At 36.7% G+C, this 20,973-nt stretch overlaps 1 protein-coding gene across 2 annotated transcripts in view; it reads left to right on the top strand.

The window, feature by feature from the left end:
* Positions 1-20,973, top strand: part of HECTD4 (HECT domain E3 ubiquitin protein ligase 4) — a 220,189-nt gene that overhangs the window by 107,210 nt on the left and 92,006 nt on the right. For both annotated transcript variants that reach the window (XM_044673638.1, XM_044673630.1), the window contains exons 9-14: positions 9,986-10,144; positions 11,247-11,360; positions 15,803-15,943; positions 17,191-17,423; positions 17,911-18,056; positions 20,723-20,793. In XM_044673638.1, coding sequence (XP_044529573.1) covers positions 9,986-10,144; positions 11,247-11,360; positions 15,803-15,943; positions 17,191-17,423; positions 17,911-18,056; positions 20,723-20,793 — 864 coding nt within the window. The remainder of the gene's footprint in view (positions 1-9,985; positions 10,145-11,246; positions 11,361-15,802; positions 15,944-17,190; positions 17,424-17,910; positions 18,057-20,722; positions 20,794-20,973) is intronic.

The following is a 20,973-nucleotide window of genomic DNA, read 5'->3' as shown; positions in this document are numbered from 1 at the left end:
CTACCACACCAATGCAACTACCAACAATTTGGAAATTGGTCTTGATCAAGGACACATGACAAAAATAGTGGAAATGTGCATCGGCCATGGGTGGGAGGGGTGCGGGGGGGGGTTGAAGGGGAAAGGTGGAGCATGAATCATGTAACCATGTTAAAAATGAATATTAATAAATGTTAAAAAAAAATTACGACACCAGAAAAAAAAAAACATACTATTCCATTCCTTCCTGTCATTTCTGTTGAGTGCAGAATAATCTTGTGTCATTTGCATTTCTTTTCATTTATATTTGAAGGTTTTCTCCTGGTCATTTGCAGAATTTGTTGTTTATGAGTAGAATTGTTGAATTCAACTACTATGTGTCTTGGAGTTTATAAAAAAGGGTTTGATTTTGTTTTTGTTTTTCTGGAGGTAATCTGTGGATTCTTTCAATTGGTACTTTGCTTTCTGTGTTCAGAAATTGTGGGCATTTTTGTTATTTCTTGCATTGTGGTGGTAGGATTTTTTGATTTGTTGTGTAGTTCTGTAATCTTTAAATTTCTTTTCTACATTGTATCTTCAAGATTACCAGTCATTCGAATGTCTAGCATTTATTAATCACCTACCATGTGTCAAGAACTTCGATAAGCCCCGTGTACATAAAGAAAGGCAAAAAGAACCCCTCCCCCCTCAACAGACCTCTCTTTTAAGGAACTCATAATCAATTAGAGAAATAAAATAAAAACAACTATGTACTACAAATAAGATATATACACAGTTTAAAATGGAGAAAATCAGCAGAGAGAAGGAACTAAGATTAAGAAGAGAAAGACTTGCAGAAATTTATAGGATTTAGTTGACACTTGAAGGAAGCCAGGGAATCCAGGAGGTAGAAATGAGGAGGGAGAGAGTTTCAGACATGGGGAACAACCAGGAAATGCACTGATTGGGAGCATCAAGTATGAGGAACAGTAAGGAGGCCAGTGTGAATGAGTGTCCAAAGCTACAGAGAAGTTAAGAGTGATAAGGATAGGATTGATGTATTTTGCTTCTAATGGAGATCTTGTTTTCTTTTTATGTCATTACTTTTTGCTTCTCTTTTTTCAGATAATATTTGCATTCCCAATCATTTATTCCTCTTTTGGTGAGAATTGTGGATTAAAGTTTTTCCTCATAATTTTTGTTGTTCAGGCCATAAATTGTGCTTTTATAACATTTATTTCTCCTTTAGATCAGGCAGGGACGTCCTGCTGTGGATCCATCTCCCTTGGGAATCCATAGGCTTCTTTGCTTTATTAGGTGTTGATTTGTTTTCTTTTGCCTTTTAATATTTATTCAGAGATGTTTGAAATCTTCTCTCATCTAGATATTATATTCCCTCCTATTATTGTCTTCTCTGTTGACTTACCTGCTTATGCTTAAGAGCTTTAATTTTTTTTTAAACTACTGAGGTCTTTTAAATTATACAATTTTTTTTCCCTTTATACTCTCTTTTTGCTCACTTTCTAACTCTGTCTGCTTTGATTGCAATTTCCCTGGGGGAATGGACTTCAAAGTGGTTTCAGCTTCCTCCCATGCTTTGTAGTTCTCAATTAACTGGCCTCAGTCTCTCCCTCAGGTGATTTCTGAGTGGACAAAATTGGCCCTAGGTGGATGCCAGCATCTTTCTCTTAATTTAAGTGGAGCTCTGCACATGCTGATTCACTGTCCCATTTCTCTCCGTTCTTCCATTCAGTCAAAATTCTTGTACTGTTGTTTTCAGACTTCCAAGGCACTCTCCTTCCTTCCTCAATAAGTTTGATACCTGGCTCACAATTTTTCTCTCTTCCTTAATCCTGCTCTTATACTTGGAGATTTCAACATACATGTTGATTCTGTTTTTAATTGTATTAAAATTTTTTTATTTTAATAACAAAGTTCCACATGAGTTTTCTGAAGTTATATAATCCAAATTGTCTCCCTCCTTTCTTCCCTCCCCATTTCCGGAGCTGGCAAGCAATTCAATCTGGGTTATACATGTACTGTCACACAAAACAATACATATTGATTCTGCCTCAAATACCCTAACCACTTAGTTCCTCAATCTACTCACTTCCCATGATCTATTCTTCCACCCTACCTCAACCACATACAAAAATGGTCATACTCTTGATCTTGCCATCACCCACAAATATACCACTGCTATATTCAAGAATTCTGAAATCCTTAGGGGACAACTGGGTGGCTCAGTGGATTGAGAGCTAGGCCCAGAGACAGGAGGTCCTAGGTTCAAATCTGGCCTCATATACTTCCCAGCTGTGTGACCCTGGGCAAGTCACTTGACCCCCATTGCCTAACCCTTACCACTCTTCTGCCTTAGAACCAATACACAGTATTGATTATAAAATGGAAGGTAAGGGTTTAAAAAAAAAAGAATTCTGAAATCTCCTTATCAAGCCTATTATTAACTTTCTCTTAGTAGCAGTTCTTCTAAATATTTTCATTCCACCTCAGACTTCTCATGGCTCTTCCTCTCCCCACCCTTTCAACTGAGAAGTTTGTCTTGTATTTTACCCCCAAAATTGAGACTATTTGCTATGAGCTCCCTCTTTCCTTTTCCTTATCTCCTGTCATTCAGATGCCTTCTGCCACTATCTTGTCCATCCCTCCTGTTCAATATGAGCGCTTCCAAGGCCCTCTACTTACATGAATAATTCTGTTTCAACCTACCTCTTCAAAAAGATTATTCCCTCTCTCATTTTCACTCTATTACTTATCAATTCTCTGCCTGCTGCCTAATAAGCCTTGTCATGTCTCCCCTATCCTCAAACAATCTGCACTTGATCCTTCTGTCCCTGCTAATGATCATCTTTTCTACCCTTCGTAGCTAAATTCCTTGAAAGGCTATTTACAATAAGTACCTCTACTTTTTCTCCTTCCACTTTCTTCTTAACCCCTTATAGTCTGGCTTCTGACCTTATCATCCTGTTAAAACTGCTCTCTCCAAAGTTACCATTAATCTCTTACTTGCCAAATCCAATGGTCTTTTCTCAGTCCTCATTTTCCTTGACCTCTCTGCAACTCTTAACGCTTTTGATCACCCTTTCCTCTTTAATACTTTCCTCTCTAGATTTTAGGGATCATTTTCTCCTCATTCTTCTCCTACCTATCTGACCACTCCTCAGTGTCTTTTGCTAAATCTTTACTGAGGTCATGCCCTCTAATCAAATTGGGTCTTTATGATTCTCTCTTGGACCCTCTCCTCTTCTTCTGTATTACTTCCTTGGTGATCTCATCAGTTATCATGGATTTAATTACCGACCTTATACTGATGAATCTCAAATCTACCTATCCTGCCCAAACCTTTCTGCTATCCTCTATTCTCCTATCTCCAGCAGCTTTTCAGATATCTTGAACTGGATGTCCAGTAGACATCTTAAGCTTAATATATACCAAATGGGACTAATTCGCTTTTCTCCAAAATTCTTCTCTCCCCCTCCCCCCAAGTTCCCTGTTGCTTTAGAGGACAACACTATCCTGCTAGTACCTCAGGCTCACAGCCTAGATATCATTCTTATTTCCTAACTATCTCACCCTTCCATATTCAATCTCTTGCCAAGGCCCATTGATTTAAACTTTATAGTCTCTTGAATTTGCTTCCTTTTCTTTGCTAACATTTCTACCACTCTAGTGCAGGCCCTCATTACCTCATGCCTAGAATATTGCAGTAGCCTGCTGGTGAGTCTGTCTGCCTCGAGTCTCTTCACTCTAGTCCCTCCTCCATTCAGCTACTAAAGTGTAGGTACCATCATGTTACTTCCCTGCTCATTAGTGGCTCCTTATTACTTCCAAGATCAAATACAGAATCCTGTTTGGCATTTAAAGCCTTTATATTGTAGCTCCTTCCTACCTTTCCAGTCTTCTTATGCCTTTCTTCTCAATATATGCTCATTGATCCAGTGGCACTGATTTCCTTGAAGTTCCAGAAGTAAGACCCTCCATCTCTCAGCTCCTGTCATTTTCTTTGACTGTCCTCCATACCTAGAATGGTTTCCTCTGCATCTCTGCCTATTGGCTTCACTGGCTTCTTTTAAGTCTCATACAAGGTATTATCTACTACTGGAAACCTTCCCCATTTCCCCCTTATTTCTAATGCTTTCCCTCTCTTAGTGATTTGTTGTTTCCCCCATTAGATTATGAACTCCTTAAATACTGTCTTTTGCCTCTTTTTTGTATCCCCAGTGCCTGGCACATAGTAGGTACCTAAATGTTTATTACCTAATTCAGTTCGCTAGCCAAGTTCGGTGTTTCTATGTTGCTGTCCTAGCTAGAAAAAAACATCTGTCTTTTGGTTTTTTTTTTTCTTCTTTGTTTGTTTTGCAGCATGGGGAGGTGTGGCATGGGCTAGATTTTAATTCTGCTATAAGTCTATGTTTAGGTTTATTTGGCCTTGTCTTTGCATAGTAGGCAATAAGGAGAGGCTGAGTTATATTAGGATTAAGGATTAACTTTCTTTGCTTTTAGTTCCTTAGGTTTTTACCTTGTTAGGATTTTTTGGTGTTCTATAATATAAGTTAAATTGCTTTATCTCTCCTTCATAATTCCTATTTTAGAAATGTTTAATAGACCCCAAAGGATTATAAAAAATGTTTAGTTCCCCATTGCATTAGTCCCATGACCCCAAAGTTTCTTGCCTCTAATTTCTCAATCCAAAAGCTTATTTAAAATTTTTTAAATTGTCATCCTTGTGCCCAGTTTACTTTGAAGTGACCAAGTTTTGTGCATATTGATTTGTTTTTAAGATCTTGCCAAGGGGGTAGCTGGGTGGCTAAGTGGATTGAGAGCCAGATATAGAGATGGGAGGTCCTAGGTTCAAATCTGGCCTCAGACACTTCCTAGCTGTGTGACCCTGGGCAAGTCACTTTATCTACATTGCCTAGCACTTACCACTCTTCTGCCTTGAAACCAATACATAGTATTGATTCTAAGACAGAAGGTAAGGGTTATTAAAAAAAAAAAAAAAGGTCTTGGCAAATTCCTCTTTTATAATAAATAAGGGCCCACAATGAACTTTTATTATCGTGTATCTAATCTTTGGTCATACTGTTACCAGCCCATAATCCTCAGTTATCTTCATGGTAGTCCATAAACCATATCATCTTTATGGTGTCCACAGGCTGTAGTCATCCTCATGATGACCCTTTGCTTATGCGCATCATCATTTCTATAAGGCAAGAAGACCAAGTATCCCATGAAATGATGTTCCTTATTGCCATTGGGCACACAATTAAACCAATTCTGCTGTATCTTTAAGGGGAACCTATTATCCATCCTTCCAATTTATATTCAACTGCTGCAACTTCCTTATATAATGGTTTCATTTATGGTGAGATTATCAGTTTGGAAATAATTTAGTTCCTCCATTAGTATGTCAATTCAATGGGCATTGGATAAAAATCTGACATTTAGAGTACCAACAGCCAACTTAGTGGTTATAGACAATCCAAAAATGGATTCTTAACATCTTCTGCTTCTCTTTTTCCTATTCTGAAAGCAGAAACTCAGACCTGGGGCTGGTTTTAATTTTTCTGAGTTTTATGATCAAAGAGTTGAGCACCCTCCTGATGCTGAACCTCCTTGTAAGTAGGGGGGTTGACATGATTGGACCTTCACCTTAGGAAAATCACTTTAGTGGCAGATCCATGTTGTCCTTGAGACTTGAAGCAAAGCTTTTCCAGGTTTGCCCATGTTTTCTTCAGATCTTTGACTTCTGCCACCTTGCTGTTGAGTCACTTACACTTAAAGAAGTGGAGCAGGCTCATCTATGGCTATTCCATTGTTTTAGACCACCGTCTTTGTTGCCTTTTATATTTGAAGAGGACCCAATAACATCATTATGTTGAGGTCATTGTATAGTATGTTTGACTGTGGCTGATCAGAGTAGTACAAGCTCGGAAGGCTCTGCCACAAGTCAGGCTTGTATGAACATTTGAGATGGAGATGTCTCTAAATTTGCACATCTCGTGTTTCTTTTGCACTACTACAATTCTGCTTTGCTCATAGAACTCCGCTTTTTCATTGAAGTGGGTACTCAATGCTGTATAGCCCTGTACCTTTGTCTCCCATGTCTCACATTGATAATAAAATTCATCATAGAGCTTGAGTGTCTTTATATCACTTCTTCTGATTCTGTATGAGTGTTTGCCTTGTGTGAGTTTTCCATAAAATGTTTTTTTAGGCAAATCAGTGTTTGGCATTTGAACATCATGACCAGCCCATCAGAATTGTGCTCTCTGCAGCAATTTGAATGCTTGGGAATTCAGCTTAAGAAAGGAACTTGGTGTCTTTTTTTTTTTTCTATTGCCAGGTGATTTTCAGAATCTTCCTATCTATTATTAGTACCATTTACAAAATATCCATGTGGACTTATTGCTTTGGTGATCAGTCATGCAAGTGCTAGGCTACTTTTAGAGCTTGCAAGTTAAGGTTGACATGCTGGAAGGACATAACAACCTGTAGACATGGATGTTTCTGGGAGTTTCTCAGAGTTGTTATTTTCACCTAGTGCAGATTGCAGCCCATTCATGCCATTTTTTCCACTGTGATATGTGACTATGCCCTTTTCTAATTTTGCCACAGGCAATCTGTCAAAACAATTTTGAAGCCTTTCTCTCTGTTTGAAATATTTTGTAGGTACTAGTGCCACATATTATGTATGTCTATTGCTTGATCTTCTAGCATTCCTAGTCCATCTCCTTTGTGAGCCAATGATGATAAAACCCAAGATCAGGAAAAACAGTTATGTACAGAAAGCATGGCATGAATAAAAAAATTACTCATTTCTACTGTTAAGTATGAGAAAAAGGATCAATTCTTAATTGACAGCAAGTGTGTCAAATGAACTACTTGAATATCTTAATTTCAAATGTTAAAAGTTTTGCTGCTCTCTATTATCATATGGAGGAGGGGAAGAAATAACTGTCATATTTGGTTTGTTATGTGAACTTGAGTTAGAAGGAATAATTTAGTTCGTAGAAAAAAATCTTTCTTCAACCTGTGATTTAATTGCTATAGGTACCCCACCCCCACCCCCTTGTGGAAGTTTTTTTCCACTGAGACAGATTGCCAATTGATCTGTAATTTTTTCATTTTTGAGAGTTGTCTGGGTCACTGGAAGGGTTCAATGACTTGTCTGTAATCGCACAGACAGGTTGTGTCAGTGGCAGGATTTGGACCCTGATTTTTCTTGCCAAGGCAAGGTATCCTCAGCTACTTACAATTGACAAAATGTTTTCCTCCAAACAAGCTTGTGGTATTTGTTTAGGTCTCCTTTTTCCTCCTTTGCAGATAAGAAACTTTTTGACTCTGAGAGCTAAAGGCCCTCATCTGCAGTCACAGCCCCTGCCAAGGGGAAGGGTTGAAGGAGTGTTTTCAGATAGGCTCTAAAGGGTCTTATCCTAAAGCTCTGTGTTTATTAGAGAAGGAAGCTGACACTATCTTAATTGGAATATATATTAAAAATATAGAGAAAGGTGTCATTGTGCCCACACAGTAAACCATTTTTCCAGTGTTCCTGATTCACTCTTTTAATTAAAGTTTCTTAACTACAAGTAAGAGCCTGTCTTCTGGATTTATGACTTGCAGAGTTCACTTGTTGTGGCACAGGAGAAAACATCAAAAAGAGGAAGTGTTTGCCATGGGAATGCAGTGTTGGATAGATGAAGTTGGGCTTTTTTCACTTTTCCAATTTCAAGCAAAGCACTAAAAAAAATGTCAGTGCTTGACTATTAATAAAAAGTTATGATTTAAGCCCTGACAGGTTCCAAGCTGTAATTCTCATTGTTTCTCACCCAAATAAGTATAGAAAATCCTGAATGAGCTTCAGTTCTCTTCAAATCATGGTCTTGCCAATGTATGCAAGGACATTAAAGTTAATTTTATGTTCTTCAAATTAGAACCTTCATCTTCTTAATAATAGCTTATTTCAGTGACCCAAAAGAACTTATCTAATGAAATTTCATAAATCTTGCAGGTATAAATTTGTTCCGAGCCATAGATGAGGAACTGTTAAATTATTTAGTAGTATGATGAAGATATTTCTGGCTCCTTTGCTGTTCAGAATTCACTGGATTATATAGTGTGCATGGTGTTGTATAGTGGGTGGATGCTGGACCTGGAGTCAAGTTTAGATCCTGCCTCTGACACTCCTAACATTGGCCGGTAACAAAGCCAATGGTATTGTTAGGTCAAATGCTTCTGAAACTTTAAGGCTTGTACAGATGTCAGCTATTGCTATTAATGCAACAAAATGAATAACTAATCATTTAACGTGTATAAAATCTGCTAAAGTCTTACCTCAATGATATCATGGTTTAAAGTGACCCAGAGTTTTCAAAGGCTGTGCCATAGAAATATGAGCTATATCAGTTCTGGTAACCTGATTTCTGGTTGCCCAACTCACTTTAAGTTCAGGGAGTCCCACCTTTAAGTTTGTCCATTGTACTTTCTGAGGATATACCATGAAATGGTGGTGAGCTTGAGGCTGCCTAGGCGAAGAGTCATACGCAAAGGCAACCTTACCATGTATCAGTCCACGAGGCAGCATGACAGACTGGAAAGAAGTCTTGAATTCACATATCTTTGTGAGAGTGAGTCATCTAATCTCCTAATCACCTCTTAAATTCTCTCAGATTGTAGGTTGCAGAACAGTTGCTGATTTATATTAGTAGAGAAAGTTCTCTGGTCAGTTCCCTATAACAGTGAAATCCTAGGACCCAAAAGAAAAGAAATCATGTCCTGGGGCTTCCTTGTTCAGTTATTTCAGTTGTGTCCAACTCTTCCTGATTCTATCTGGGGTTTTGAAAGGCAAAAAAAACCCAATGCCTGCCTTCAAGTATCTTGAATTCTCCTAAGGGGAAATCCTATTTAAAAACAAAGTCATTTCAGTATTGGAGAGACTACTAATCCATAGAGCAATTATGCAGAAGGTATCCCTGGAGGGGAGCCCAGAGGTGAACTGGAGATTTCAAGAGTTTGAGGGAACAGGGGAAGCATATCACACTTGGACAAGAAGAACATGATGGAGCCATATTCTAAAGGACTTTAACAGAGGGGTGTATATCCTAGACTCAATAAAATTCTGAAGTAGGAGGGTATCATGATCAACTCTCTGCTTTAGAAATAGCAATCTCCCAACTACGTTGATGGGATGTAGATTAAAGAAAGAAATGAATAGATTCGTAGAGACCAAGTGAGGAGGCTATTTCAGTAGGCCAAGGAGATACGTGCTAAAGGACTGAGCTAGGCTGGCAACTTTTTGAATGGAGAGAAGAGGATAGATGTTAGTAACATCAGGATGAGATTTGACAACTGATTAGATGTGGGAGAAAAGGGAGAGTGTAGAGGCTGAAATGACTTTGAAGATGCAAACCCGAGTGAATAGAAAAAAGATGATACACCCTCCAAAATAGGAAAAATTACTAAGAAGAGGATACGTTATGGGGGTATGGAGGGATAGGAAGAATGAATTCCATTTTGGATGAAAGGCATTTGAGATGCCAGTGTAATATCCAGATGGAGATATTCAAACAGGCCTTTTGCAAGGCAGTACTATATAGCCCAATAGAAAAGTGAAAGCTGAACTGCATTTGAACAACTGTTAAAGTCAAATAGAAAGATTTAGTATATATATCCAACTCTTAATGTTTGACCTAAAATTTTTTTCATAATGTAGTATTTGTTTTCTTTTTATTGTTTTAGGTTTTAGTTCTTGGCTACTTTTACAATTTCTCTTTTGGAAAAACTGTTGAAGGAACACCAAGAAAAATTCTGGGATTTAGAATGGTAATAAAGGATCTTTGAATGAGGAAATGAAACCAAAAATTAATTTTTTCTAGTTTTTGTTTCTATATTCTATATTTTTCCTAAGCAAGGCATTTTTGTATTTCTGAGATGGGCACTATATCCATTTTAATCATGTTTTGGTAATAAATTTCAGTTTCTTCTAAAGCATTTTAATTTTTTTCAGCAGCAAATACCAGTTGTGGGCTGCCTCTGAAAATGTTAAGGAAGACACCTATATACACATGTGGCACATACCTGGTGATGTTGGTTCCCCCACCAGGGGGGTCAGGCAGCTCTGCAACCCGTTCACTCTTTGGTGGAACAAGTGGTCTGTCATCTTTAAAAAGTAAGTTTCTTCCATTTGTATATGAGTGATGGGAGAGTTGGTTCTTTTTGTTACTATCCTTCAAACCTGCCCCATTTGATTTTGGCAGACTCTTGGCCCTTATCCCAATCTCTTTGAAATACTTTGGAAATTTTGGAAATTTTTCTTAATTCCCTAATATGCCCTACACTGATTCTAGGGAAGGACACTCTAAAACAGGGGTCAGCAATGTATGGCTCTTTCTGCAGGAGCCATAAAGTCAATTTTTTTTTTAGGCGCTGTTACAGGAGCCGCACTGGGAGCACTGTACGGCTCTTACGAAATTACATTTTAAAAAATGTGGCGTTTATGGCTCTCATGGCCAAAAAGGTTGCCGACCTCTGGTCTAAAAGCTCCTTTCCTGTTGTTTGTTGTTTAGTACTTTGTCTTCTCGAAATAATTCCAGCAAAAGAATCACTTTTCTCTTTTAGTTTGGATATATAATCTCTTGCTCCTTTTGAAACGTACAGATAGATGTATTTTAAAATTTTGTTTTCTTTTAATTGATAGTTTAGATTTAATATCATATTCCTTTTCAGATATATCTCTTGCCAACGCTGTGAGCTTTCCCTTCTACTAAACACTTAAAAAGAAAGAGCAAAAAAGTAGTTCAGAAAAACTAACCTAGCAGTAGTAGCTGATAGTGCATATAGTATTCCATCTGCAGAATGGATTGGAAGAGAGAAATGGGAAGCCCGGCAATCAGTTATGCTAGTAGTGTATGTGTGAGAACATTAGGACTTCCTCTGAGTAAAAGTGGGGATGGAGCAACACAAATTCAAGCACCATATGAAAGGATTTTGTCAGTGGATAGAGGGTATTGAAGGAGAAGGAAGCAGCAGAGATAACACCCAAGTTTTTTCAGCCAATTATACTTGGAGCAAATGTCATATAAATGTTCTTAGAACTTAATCATATTGATACATGGCCATCTAAATACAGAAAACTTGTGAAATAATCTTGAAATGGAATCTCTAACAAATGAAGATAGATTAAGTATAATTGAAGATTTGAAGTTTAAAATTTGCTAACTAAACCTCCAGTGTCTAAAATCTTTTTTTTTTTTCTCCACTTGTTCCTGAAGTTCTGGCATCTAGTTTGGTGTATAATATTTCAGATGGTCAGTTCACAAGTCGTGCAGACCTCATTGATGCTGCTGGTAGCTCACTTGGACGTGGTGCTCTTGTCCCAGGATTAGGTAAGAAATTAATGTCAAATTCCTAGGAGAAACTCAGGAGTTTCATAAACTTCTTTTATAAATTCTTGCCAGTTTCCATTGAAGTAATTCATTGCATAAATAGGATTTCAACTTTTCGCTGTCCTTTTATGTATTTTAAAACAAATTCTGCAATCAGAATGAGGCAGTTAATATTGTCTTCATCTTGAGACATTTATTCCAGGTTCACATTGGAATTAAGTTGTAAGACTAGGAAAGTCCTAGTTTTCCAATTCTTAGGTCAGAATGCCTTTTATTAGTTAAACTCAAGGACAAGTTCAGTAGTATTTTACCTAGATAAATCATTGAATTCTGCCTATGTCATAGTCTGACTCAGTTTAAAGGGCTGAGAAACTATGATTTTCCTTTGTAATATAGATTTTGGTTATTTTGTCACTGTTTCAACTGGCTTTTGATCTTATCTGTATACCTTGAAAAACATATAATGAGGGGCAGCTAGGTGGCTCAGTGGATAGAGATCTAGGCATGGAGATATGGAAGGTCCTAGGTTCAAATCTGGCCTCAGAAACTTCCTACTGTGTGACCATAGGCAAATCATTTAACCCCTCACTGCCTAATCCTTATCACTCTTCTGCCTTGGAACTGATACTTAACATTGATTCTAAGACAGTAAAGGTAAAGGTAAAAGTTTAAAAAAAAAACATATAATAAGAACTTTTCATAGAAAACTCCAGCTGACTAGAGATGGGAGGTCCTAGGTTCAAATATGACCTCAGACACTTTCCAGTTGTGTGACCCTGGACAAGTCACTTGACCCCCATTGCCTACCCTTACCACTCTTCTGCCTTGGAGCCAATATACAGTATTGACTCCAAGATAGAAGGTAAGGGTTTAAAAAAAAGAAAAAGAAAAAGAAAATTCAGCCTGTAGGGCAGGAATAATGCCATACCTGTATCATTATTTACCTTAGTTCTATGAAAAAAATGTGGATTAGCAGCATCAAATTTCTCCTATTCATTTTTTTAATTTTTAAAATTCACTTCTTAATTACATATAGAAATAATTTTTGACATTTTGCAATCCAGATTCTCTCCCTCCCTCCTCAAGGCAGTAAATAATCTGTTATAGATTATGTCAGTGTTTTCATACAATATATATTTTCATATTCCCCATGTTGTAACTGAAGACATATCACATATACAATTAAAAAACTCCTGAAGGAAATAAAATGAAAGATGGCGTGCTATGATCTGTAAAAAGATTCTAATAGTTCCTTCTTTGTCTGAAGGTAACATTTTTTATCTTGAATCCCTTAGGTTATCTTGGAACCTTGTTTTGCTGATAATTTAGTCCTTCACAGTTGATCATCATACAATATTTCTGTTACTGTTCTTCTGGTTCTACTTACCTGACTTTGCATCAGTTCATAGAAGTCCAGATTTTTCTGAACTCATCTTGTTTGTCATTTGTCATTTCTTATGACAAAATAATATTCCATTACAAATATATACCACAAGTTGTTCAACCATTTCTTAATTGATGTATACTTCCTCTGCTTCTAATTCATTGCCACTACAAAAAGAACTGCTAAAAATATTTTCGTCAAGTAGGACCTTTTCCCCATCTTTCTTTGGGATAGAGACCTAGTAATGTTATTGCTGAATCAAAGGGTATGGCATAGCTTTGTGGTCCTTTGGGTGTGGTTCATATTGCTCTCCAGAATGTTTATATCAGTTCGTTTTGGTCATTTAGCCAATCTGATAAATATGAGGTGGTATTCCCCCTAATTTGTTGTTTTCCTTCTAATCTTGATTCCATTGGTTTTGTTTGCACAGAATCTTTTTAATTTAATGAAATCATAATTATCTATTTCATTTTTTATAATGTTCTCTGTGTCTTATTTGATACCTAATCTGATTACAGTATCACTCCTTAATATTTTAATTATTACTGCTTTATAATACAGTTTGAGATCTAGGACAGGTAGGCTTCCTTCCTTCATATTTTCTTTTTTGTTAATCCCCTTAATATTCTTCACTTTTTGTTTTTCCAGATGAATTTTATTTTTATTTCTTTTAGTTCTGAGAAATAATTTTGAGGTAATTAGAGTGATATGGCACTGAATAGATAAATTAATGTAGGTAGAATTGTCTTTTTTTATTATATTAACTTGGCTTATCCATGCATGATTACTATTTTTTCTAATTGTTTAGGTCTGACTTTATGTGAAAAGTATTTTGTAATTGTGTTCAGATAGTTGCTAGGTTTGTTTTGGTAAGTATGCCTCTAGGTATTTTATATTGCATACAGTTATTTTAAATGGAAATTTTCCCGTTCTTTCTCTTGCTGTTGGTCTTTTCTGATGGTAAATAAAAATGTTGATGATTTAAGTGGGTTTATTTTGTGTCCTGCAACTTTGCTAAAGTTGTTGTTTCTTTTAGTTTTTTGTTGCTTCTCTGGCATTCTCAATGTATACCATCATATCATTTGCAAAGGGTGATCCTTTTGTCTCCTCAATGCCTATTCTAATTTCTTTTTCTGCTCTGTAGTTAGCATTTCTGGTACAATATTAAGTAGTAGTGGTGATAATGGGCATCCTTTCTTCACCCTTGCTTTTACTGTGAAGGATTCTAGTTTATCCCTATTACAGATAATGCTTGCTGATGGTTATATGTAACTTTTTTCTTCATTGGATTTTTGTGCCTCTTTTTTCCAGTTGACCAGTTTTGCTTTTTTAAGCTGTTATTTTCTTTTTTGCATTGCTTTCATTTCTTTTCCCCATTTTTCTTTCCATTTTTCTTCAACCTGTCTTATTTGATTTTTGAATTCTTTTTTGAGTTCTTCCAGAGCTTGAAACCAATTCCTGTTTGATTTGGTTTTGTTTTTTAAGTTTTGCTTGTAGTTGCTTGGATCTCACTATCCCCTGTTATTTTGCTCTTTGTTCTTTGTAGAAATTTTCAAGAGTTAAGTGTTTTTTCTGTTCATTGCTCATTTTCCTAGCCTCCTTCTTTTTTTTTTTTTTTTTTTGGCCTGGGGACTGGGAATTCTTCAAGTTGCTTGATGATCTCCTCTCCTGGCTTGCAGGGTTAGGCACTGTGAGCTATTTTGCCCTGGGGCTAGGTCTTTGGCACAGCAGTGGAGGTTTGAAAGGGCTTAGCACTATGAACTCTGGACCTCATTGCAGACTGGTGTCAGGCCTGGAATTTCAAAGGATGATTCTGAGGCTCTTTTGTTGATGGTAGCCCATAGATCCTGGGATCCCAAAGTTGGCCTGTGTCCAGGTTCAGAATCTGAAGCAGTAGGTAGGGGAAATGGTCAGCCAGCACTCTTCTTTTTGCAGTTTTGCTTCCAGTTCCCCCTTATCACATGAAAATCTACTCTCTCTGCTTACCTTTCAAGTTGTGTTCAGTGGGAGAGTCCTCTGACTCTGTCTTGCTGTTGGATTTTGATTCCTGTATTTTGAAGCACTTTTTAATGATTGGTTTGGAAAGATAGTCAGACCGGTTTCAACTTTTGCTGCTACTAAACCACCATCCATCTGAGCTTCATCCCTTGCTGATGATTGTAGATAGATGCTGTTTATCACTTTAAGGAAAGCTTCTTTTAATGCAATGTTTTCTAATGATTTTTATAAGGAATGGGTGTTGTGTTTTGTCAACACCCATTTTTCTGCATCTATTGAGATATGGTTCTTTTGGTTTTGTTATTGATATGGTTAATTATGCTGATAGTTTTTTTAATATTGAACTATCCCTACATTCCTGATGTGGAGTTGGAAAATTTGCTACACCTGAGCTAAATTCCCAGCATCCTTTTAAGTAAGTTCTCATTTGACGTAGAGGGTCTTAGGAGATAAATTTGGCTGAGACCCACACTGTAGGGCTTTTTTTTTAGGAGCTTGAGCTTTGCTTTGGTTAAGGTGTGGCAGTTGTGGGTCTCTGGCTCTGTACTCTGCTCACTTAACTGAAGGAATCCTTTTCTCTCTTTTTACTATCTATTTTGTTATAATAAAGCCACTAAAAAGCTGCTAACAGCCTCATAATTTAAATTGTAATTATTACACCGGCATAAAACCCATTTGATATAATCCTTGTGATATGTTTAATAAGGTGAATTCACGTTCATGGAAAATCCTACTGTCTGTCTCTCATTGTGATATAGAGGTGATCCTAGGTTCTTGAAGGCATCTAAGATTTTTCTTGGAAACCAACCTAGAAAGAACCAGAATCCAATAGCTTTTCTGTTGTCTGTTATCTAAGGACGAGACTACTGAGGTGTGGAGAAACTCTTCACCAGAAGGTTGGCCAACTCATGAATTTGTGGAGGTATTGCCATCTGCATTGGTGGTAGGAACACCCGGTGCTGAAGTCTTGATTCTTATGAAGTGATGAACTCAAATTTAATAGGGTAAAATATGCAGGGAAGATATCAAAATGATTTTTTAAAAAAATCTTCTTTTGCAGGTGCATGTTATGACACAGTGAATAACATGATATGGACATGTTCCAATGACTATATTGATCAGTGGTGCAATCCTGGGAATCAAGCTTTCCATTATGTATGTCAGAGACTTGGAGTCAGCCATGTCATTGCAGAGCCAAAAGGTAAGCAAAAGTGTTAGTGTTTTAGGTTGAGGTTAAGCCATTTGAAATATTAGAAATTGCAGAAACATTTAGTGTATAGGTGGGAGGTAGGCAATTTTATCAAACTAATTCAGTGAATTATTTGATCAACAAACATTTTTTTAAATGTTTATTTTGTGCCAGGAGCTATAAGTTAGCACAGAATCCAAAAATGAAATAGCCCCTGCCCTCATGGAGTTTATATTCTATTGGAAGAGACAACATGGACATATAAGAGAGTATACAGGTTAAATACAAATAAATATAAAATAGTTAAATACAAAGTGGCAGGGAAGAGACGGCACTAGCTAGAGGGAAAGGCAGAGGAGGGGAGGATATAAACAAAAATTGCAGATAGTGGTACTTGCTAATGTTGATTTACTCATATTACTCTCTTCCATTCATCTTGTAGTCCAGCCAAATTTGATACTTTTCTCTGTTCCCTGAACATTCCCTATACCTTCTGGCTTCCCTACCATTACTCATGGTATTCTCTGCCTGAAATGTCTTCCAAATCTACCTGCTCTTTAAAGTCCAATTCAGATGCCACCTCCTCTATGAAACCTTTCCAGATTCCACCTGTTAGTAAAAACCTTCCCTCAACAGAGCTAACAATGCTTGATCCTACCCTTCTTTAATGTAGTTTTCAAAAAATGAGGTTATTCGTATTTTTTGTTCTGTTAACCTTTCCTATAAGCTTTGAGGGAAGAAACCATGTATCCAGATTTTGTGTCTTCTCCAGTTCCTAGCACAATGTTCTCTATATTCTCATCACTTAATCTGTGTTTGTTAATTGAATGAGGGTGGAGTGAGCTCCAGCAAACCTTAAATTGATGGAATTCATTATCTAAGAAAGAATAACAAATCCATAAAGTGTGTGGGAAGATATTTTTAGTCAGTGGAGCCATCAATAGAGGCAAACTGTTGTTGCTTGAGAGTCTGCCCCTTTCTCCCTTCCCCCTTCCTCCATACTCGAGTCAAGAAGCTCTCTTAAGTCTTTCCTCCTTTTTATTGCTTCTTTGCTTCTTCTTTTCCTCTGATTTCAAAGGAAAGAACTCTTTATAAGCTCAAAAAATGTTTCAGACCAGTGGCAGCATGTGAGGGGGAGAGAAGGGTATGGGCTACTGTGGCTAGCTGTGTATGCATATAGATCATTTTTATCTCATGCCTTTGTATGTTGGATGTTACCTATCTAGTTGTCTTTTCCTACTCTGTTTTTAACTTTCTAGGCGAGGCTATAACCACAAATGAGGTTATAAACCAGTTACTGCACCATGTTGGTGCCATGTGCATCCATCAACTCAATCTTCTTGCAACCAATACCAGTCTGCCAATTACAAATTTTCTGGGCAAGCAGCATCCAATCGAAGCACACCATCTTAGCAGTATTTGTGACATTATGGAGAAAGCTATGGTCAATGGAGATACCTGTATTATACGCTGCATTCTTGTTGTCTTTCAGGTGAATACTGAGGTTTCAGATAAACATTGAGAAAGAGATTCTGGAAATTCCCAAACAATAGAAAAGAAAATTTAAATTTCCCCCTGATTTTTGCTAGTTTCATAAAATAGATTGAACTATTGATGAAATAGTTTTAAATTATGAAGACTGAAACTGTTTATTATAAAGAGTCTTGTGCTTTAGCCTAAAGAATAAATATGATAATGCATTCTGTGCTTTTATGTTCTATTGTGCTACATTCTGATACTCCATTAGAACTCTCATCCTGTTAATAGTATTACAGCTACATAAGGACTATGATGTGTGTGATATTGCAAATATTTATTCAAATTACAAAGTTGAACAGTAGAAAAATTGTCATCAAAAGTGCCTTGGGGATGCATTCACAAAACCACCTTCTATGTGCTTTTAAAAATAAAAACATTTCATATTCTCTATGCCCTCAATAGAGGGAGTATTTTTAGATTAAATTCTTATGTTTCTGTAGGTGGTGTTTAAATTTTTCTTCAGCCCACAAACTGAAAGGAACCGAGACATCATTCGACGGTCGGGACTTCTGCTGTGGCAATTGTTGATGGCCCCGAAAGACCAGATTTGCCCTGAAATACAGAAGGAAGTCTGTCTTGCCATCAGGTAAACTGCAGTGGATTTTCTTAGTGCTCATCACACATGATTCTCCCAAGATGGATTAGAATTACCCCTGCCAGCCGGTCTAATAGGTATGTCTCTTCCCCCAATCCAGAGTTATTGAAAAGACACTTTGGGGCTTCCTTTGTCTCTATAGGACATGTCTTAATTTGGGAGGGCATCTGTATCAGATTATTTGGTTTTTTGTTTTTTGTTTTTTTATATATTTATTTTTTAAATAACATGTAGAAACAGTTTTTGAGAATAGTTTTCTGACATTTTAGGATTCAGATTTTCTCTCTCCTTCCCTCCCCCCATCCCTCTGCTTCCCATGGCAGAATATAGTCTGTATATCAGATTATTTGTAATGGGGAACTCAAAGCCTGCCTTTTGGGGGATCTGGATAAAGGTGTCAGGTGATTATCTCAGTTATTCCAGAGTGAATACTTTTCCTGATTTGCTAAATGGTCTGTCAGGCATTTTTCCCAGTTTGTTTTATAATTAATTAATGTACAATCAAAACCATACATGTACAATCAAAACCATACTTGATCTTATAGGTATCAGTAACAGTTTACCCATAACTCACTCAGTACTCTATTATAATCACTAATGATGTTATGTTCACATAAAAACATGCAGATTTTCACACAGTTCTAATCCTTGTTCATATTTTTCTGGATCTACTTTTTCCAGGTATATTTTTTTCTATATGTCTTTTATATTTTCACACATTCCTCTTACTTTTCTTTCTTTATGGCAACATAGTACTCTAGGACATTGAGGTGCCACAATTTGTTTAGCTATTCCCCAGCAATGGGACATTTCCCTTTTCAGGGATTTTCAGTTAGTTTACTTATGCATTAAAATGAATGGGTTGAACTGTAATCCCTAAGGACCTTTCTCGCTCAAATAGTGTATGGATCCATATAACTCCTTACACCATGTTGTTGTGAAGAAAGCCCTTGGCAAACCTTGAAGTACTCTAGAAATGTGAAATATTTTTATCTTTGTCTATTATCTTATACATTATCCACCACTTCATAGTGCAAACAACTTTGTTCAGTTTTAAAAAATTATTACCTTTTGAGTGTGTTCCCAATATGTCCAAGGTATATTTCCAATAGTGTTCCACAAAGATCTCATTGGGCTTATAACTTGTGTATCATCAGATTCCTCTCTAGAAAAATTCTTGAAAGCCTATATGAAATTTTATCCAGGTGCTGTATAGCTGACCAAATGCCTCAGTATGATGAGAGATCATATAAACACGTTAGAGGTTGTTGGCTCTTTGATGGGAAAGAAGGAAAGAAGAAAAGGTAGTCTTACAGAATCTTAAGAGATGGAAGGGGTCTCTGATGTCATCTAACATACCCATACCTAAACAGGATGGGAAGGAACAGTGACCTGTAGTATCTCCAAATATTACAAGATTTCAGTGAACCTCTTTGAGAATGGGAACTAGTCCAATACCAGAGACGAAACTGCTCACTCTGTTCATTCTTGTCATAGAATATCAAAGCAAGACAGAGAGTCTTATAGGATCTAGTTTTTTTTTCCAAATCATCAACAGTTCTTGTGATCATTCTCGGCCTTTTTTATTTAATATAGATATGTTTATAGATAGATATACTTGGATAAAAAAGAAACTTAAGATAAACTAAGACCTATTGTTATTTCCTTTGTTACCATTTCTACCTACCTGGTCATTTCCATGATAAAACAAGAAAAGAGTTCAAGGAAAGTGAGTTTCTTGGACACATTCTTCCTCTAAGGAAGGAAAATTGATTGCTTCAGTGGCGCTTTTGTCTTTTCTTGAAGAATTGAGAGGAATAGGAACATGTTAATCTGGTATTGTTCATAATCTGCTTTGCTCTTATTCTATTAATTTTAAAGGCCAAATCTTTCTTTATACTGAGAACTGTTCTACACGGCTTCAAGAACTATGTATTTGAATCAGAGTACAAACACTGACATTTTGGGGGCTGTTCTGTGGCTATCAAATGAGAGGTTTCACTAGATATAATAGTAAGTGTCACTTTTTTTTTTTTTAAATGAGGCTTTCAGGTTTACGATGCACTTCCTCTCAAAAGCCCTGTAAGGTAGGAAGTATAAGTATTATTGTTCTGTTTCACAGATGAGCCAACAAAAATATTAGAGTCAGTGTCAGTACAATCACCCAGGTAATAGGGATCAGAGTAGAAATTTAAATTCAGGTTCTTCTGATTCTAGATTAAGCATTCTTTCTCCCATACTACCCTGCCTCTTAGTGTGATAAATTGGTAATTGCAAAGTTTTCTTCCATTTCTAAATTCAATTTAAAAAATCTAACCACTCTATACCAGTATCTAAATGCACAATAAAATTAGTTTCCTAGGCTAACCCTGTCCATTCAGCTAAACCCATTTTATAGATTGTACAAACTATATTTTGGAGGTCTCATCGATAGGACAAAGAAAGGGTTCTGTATTTGTGCAGTAAATATGGGCTCATGTATTCAGAGTATATGGAACAAGTTAACTAATTCCCTTTGTGAAATTTCAGGTAGGATAAGAAATTAGTATTTTCAAAGTGAAAATTAGTATTTAGAACTCTTCTACTAAGGAAGGATTTGGTTTGTATTTGCCTAGAACATGTGTTCAAAAGTAATTTTTTGTTTTCTCTCATTTTAGCTCTGGTTTAACAATCCTGTATCCAGGAGAAGTTGAAATGAATAACTTACTTAAACTGGTCTTAACAGAAGGTGAGAATGATCTTCAGGTGACATTTTAATAATTGATCTTGGATAGGAGATCCTTGAAGGCAGGAACTTTTATCTGTCTCCTCAGTGTCAAGAAGAGTGCCATCAACAGAGGAATTTTAGAAATATTTCTGAGTCAGATTGAATTGTGGGAAAGGTTACAAGTGGAGAGTAATTCAGAAT

Source organism: Gracilinanus agilis, chromosome 1 (genome assembly GCF_016433145.1).
Source record: "Gracilinanus agilis isolate LMUSP501 chromosome 1, AgileGrace, whole genome shotgun sequence".
Classification (NCBI taxonomy): domain Eukaryota; kingdom Metazoa; phylum Chordata; class Mammalia; order Didelphimorphia; family Didelphidae; genus Gracilinanus; species Gracilinanus agilis.
This window is presented reverse-complemented; position numbering and strand designations above follow the sequence as displayed.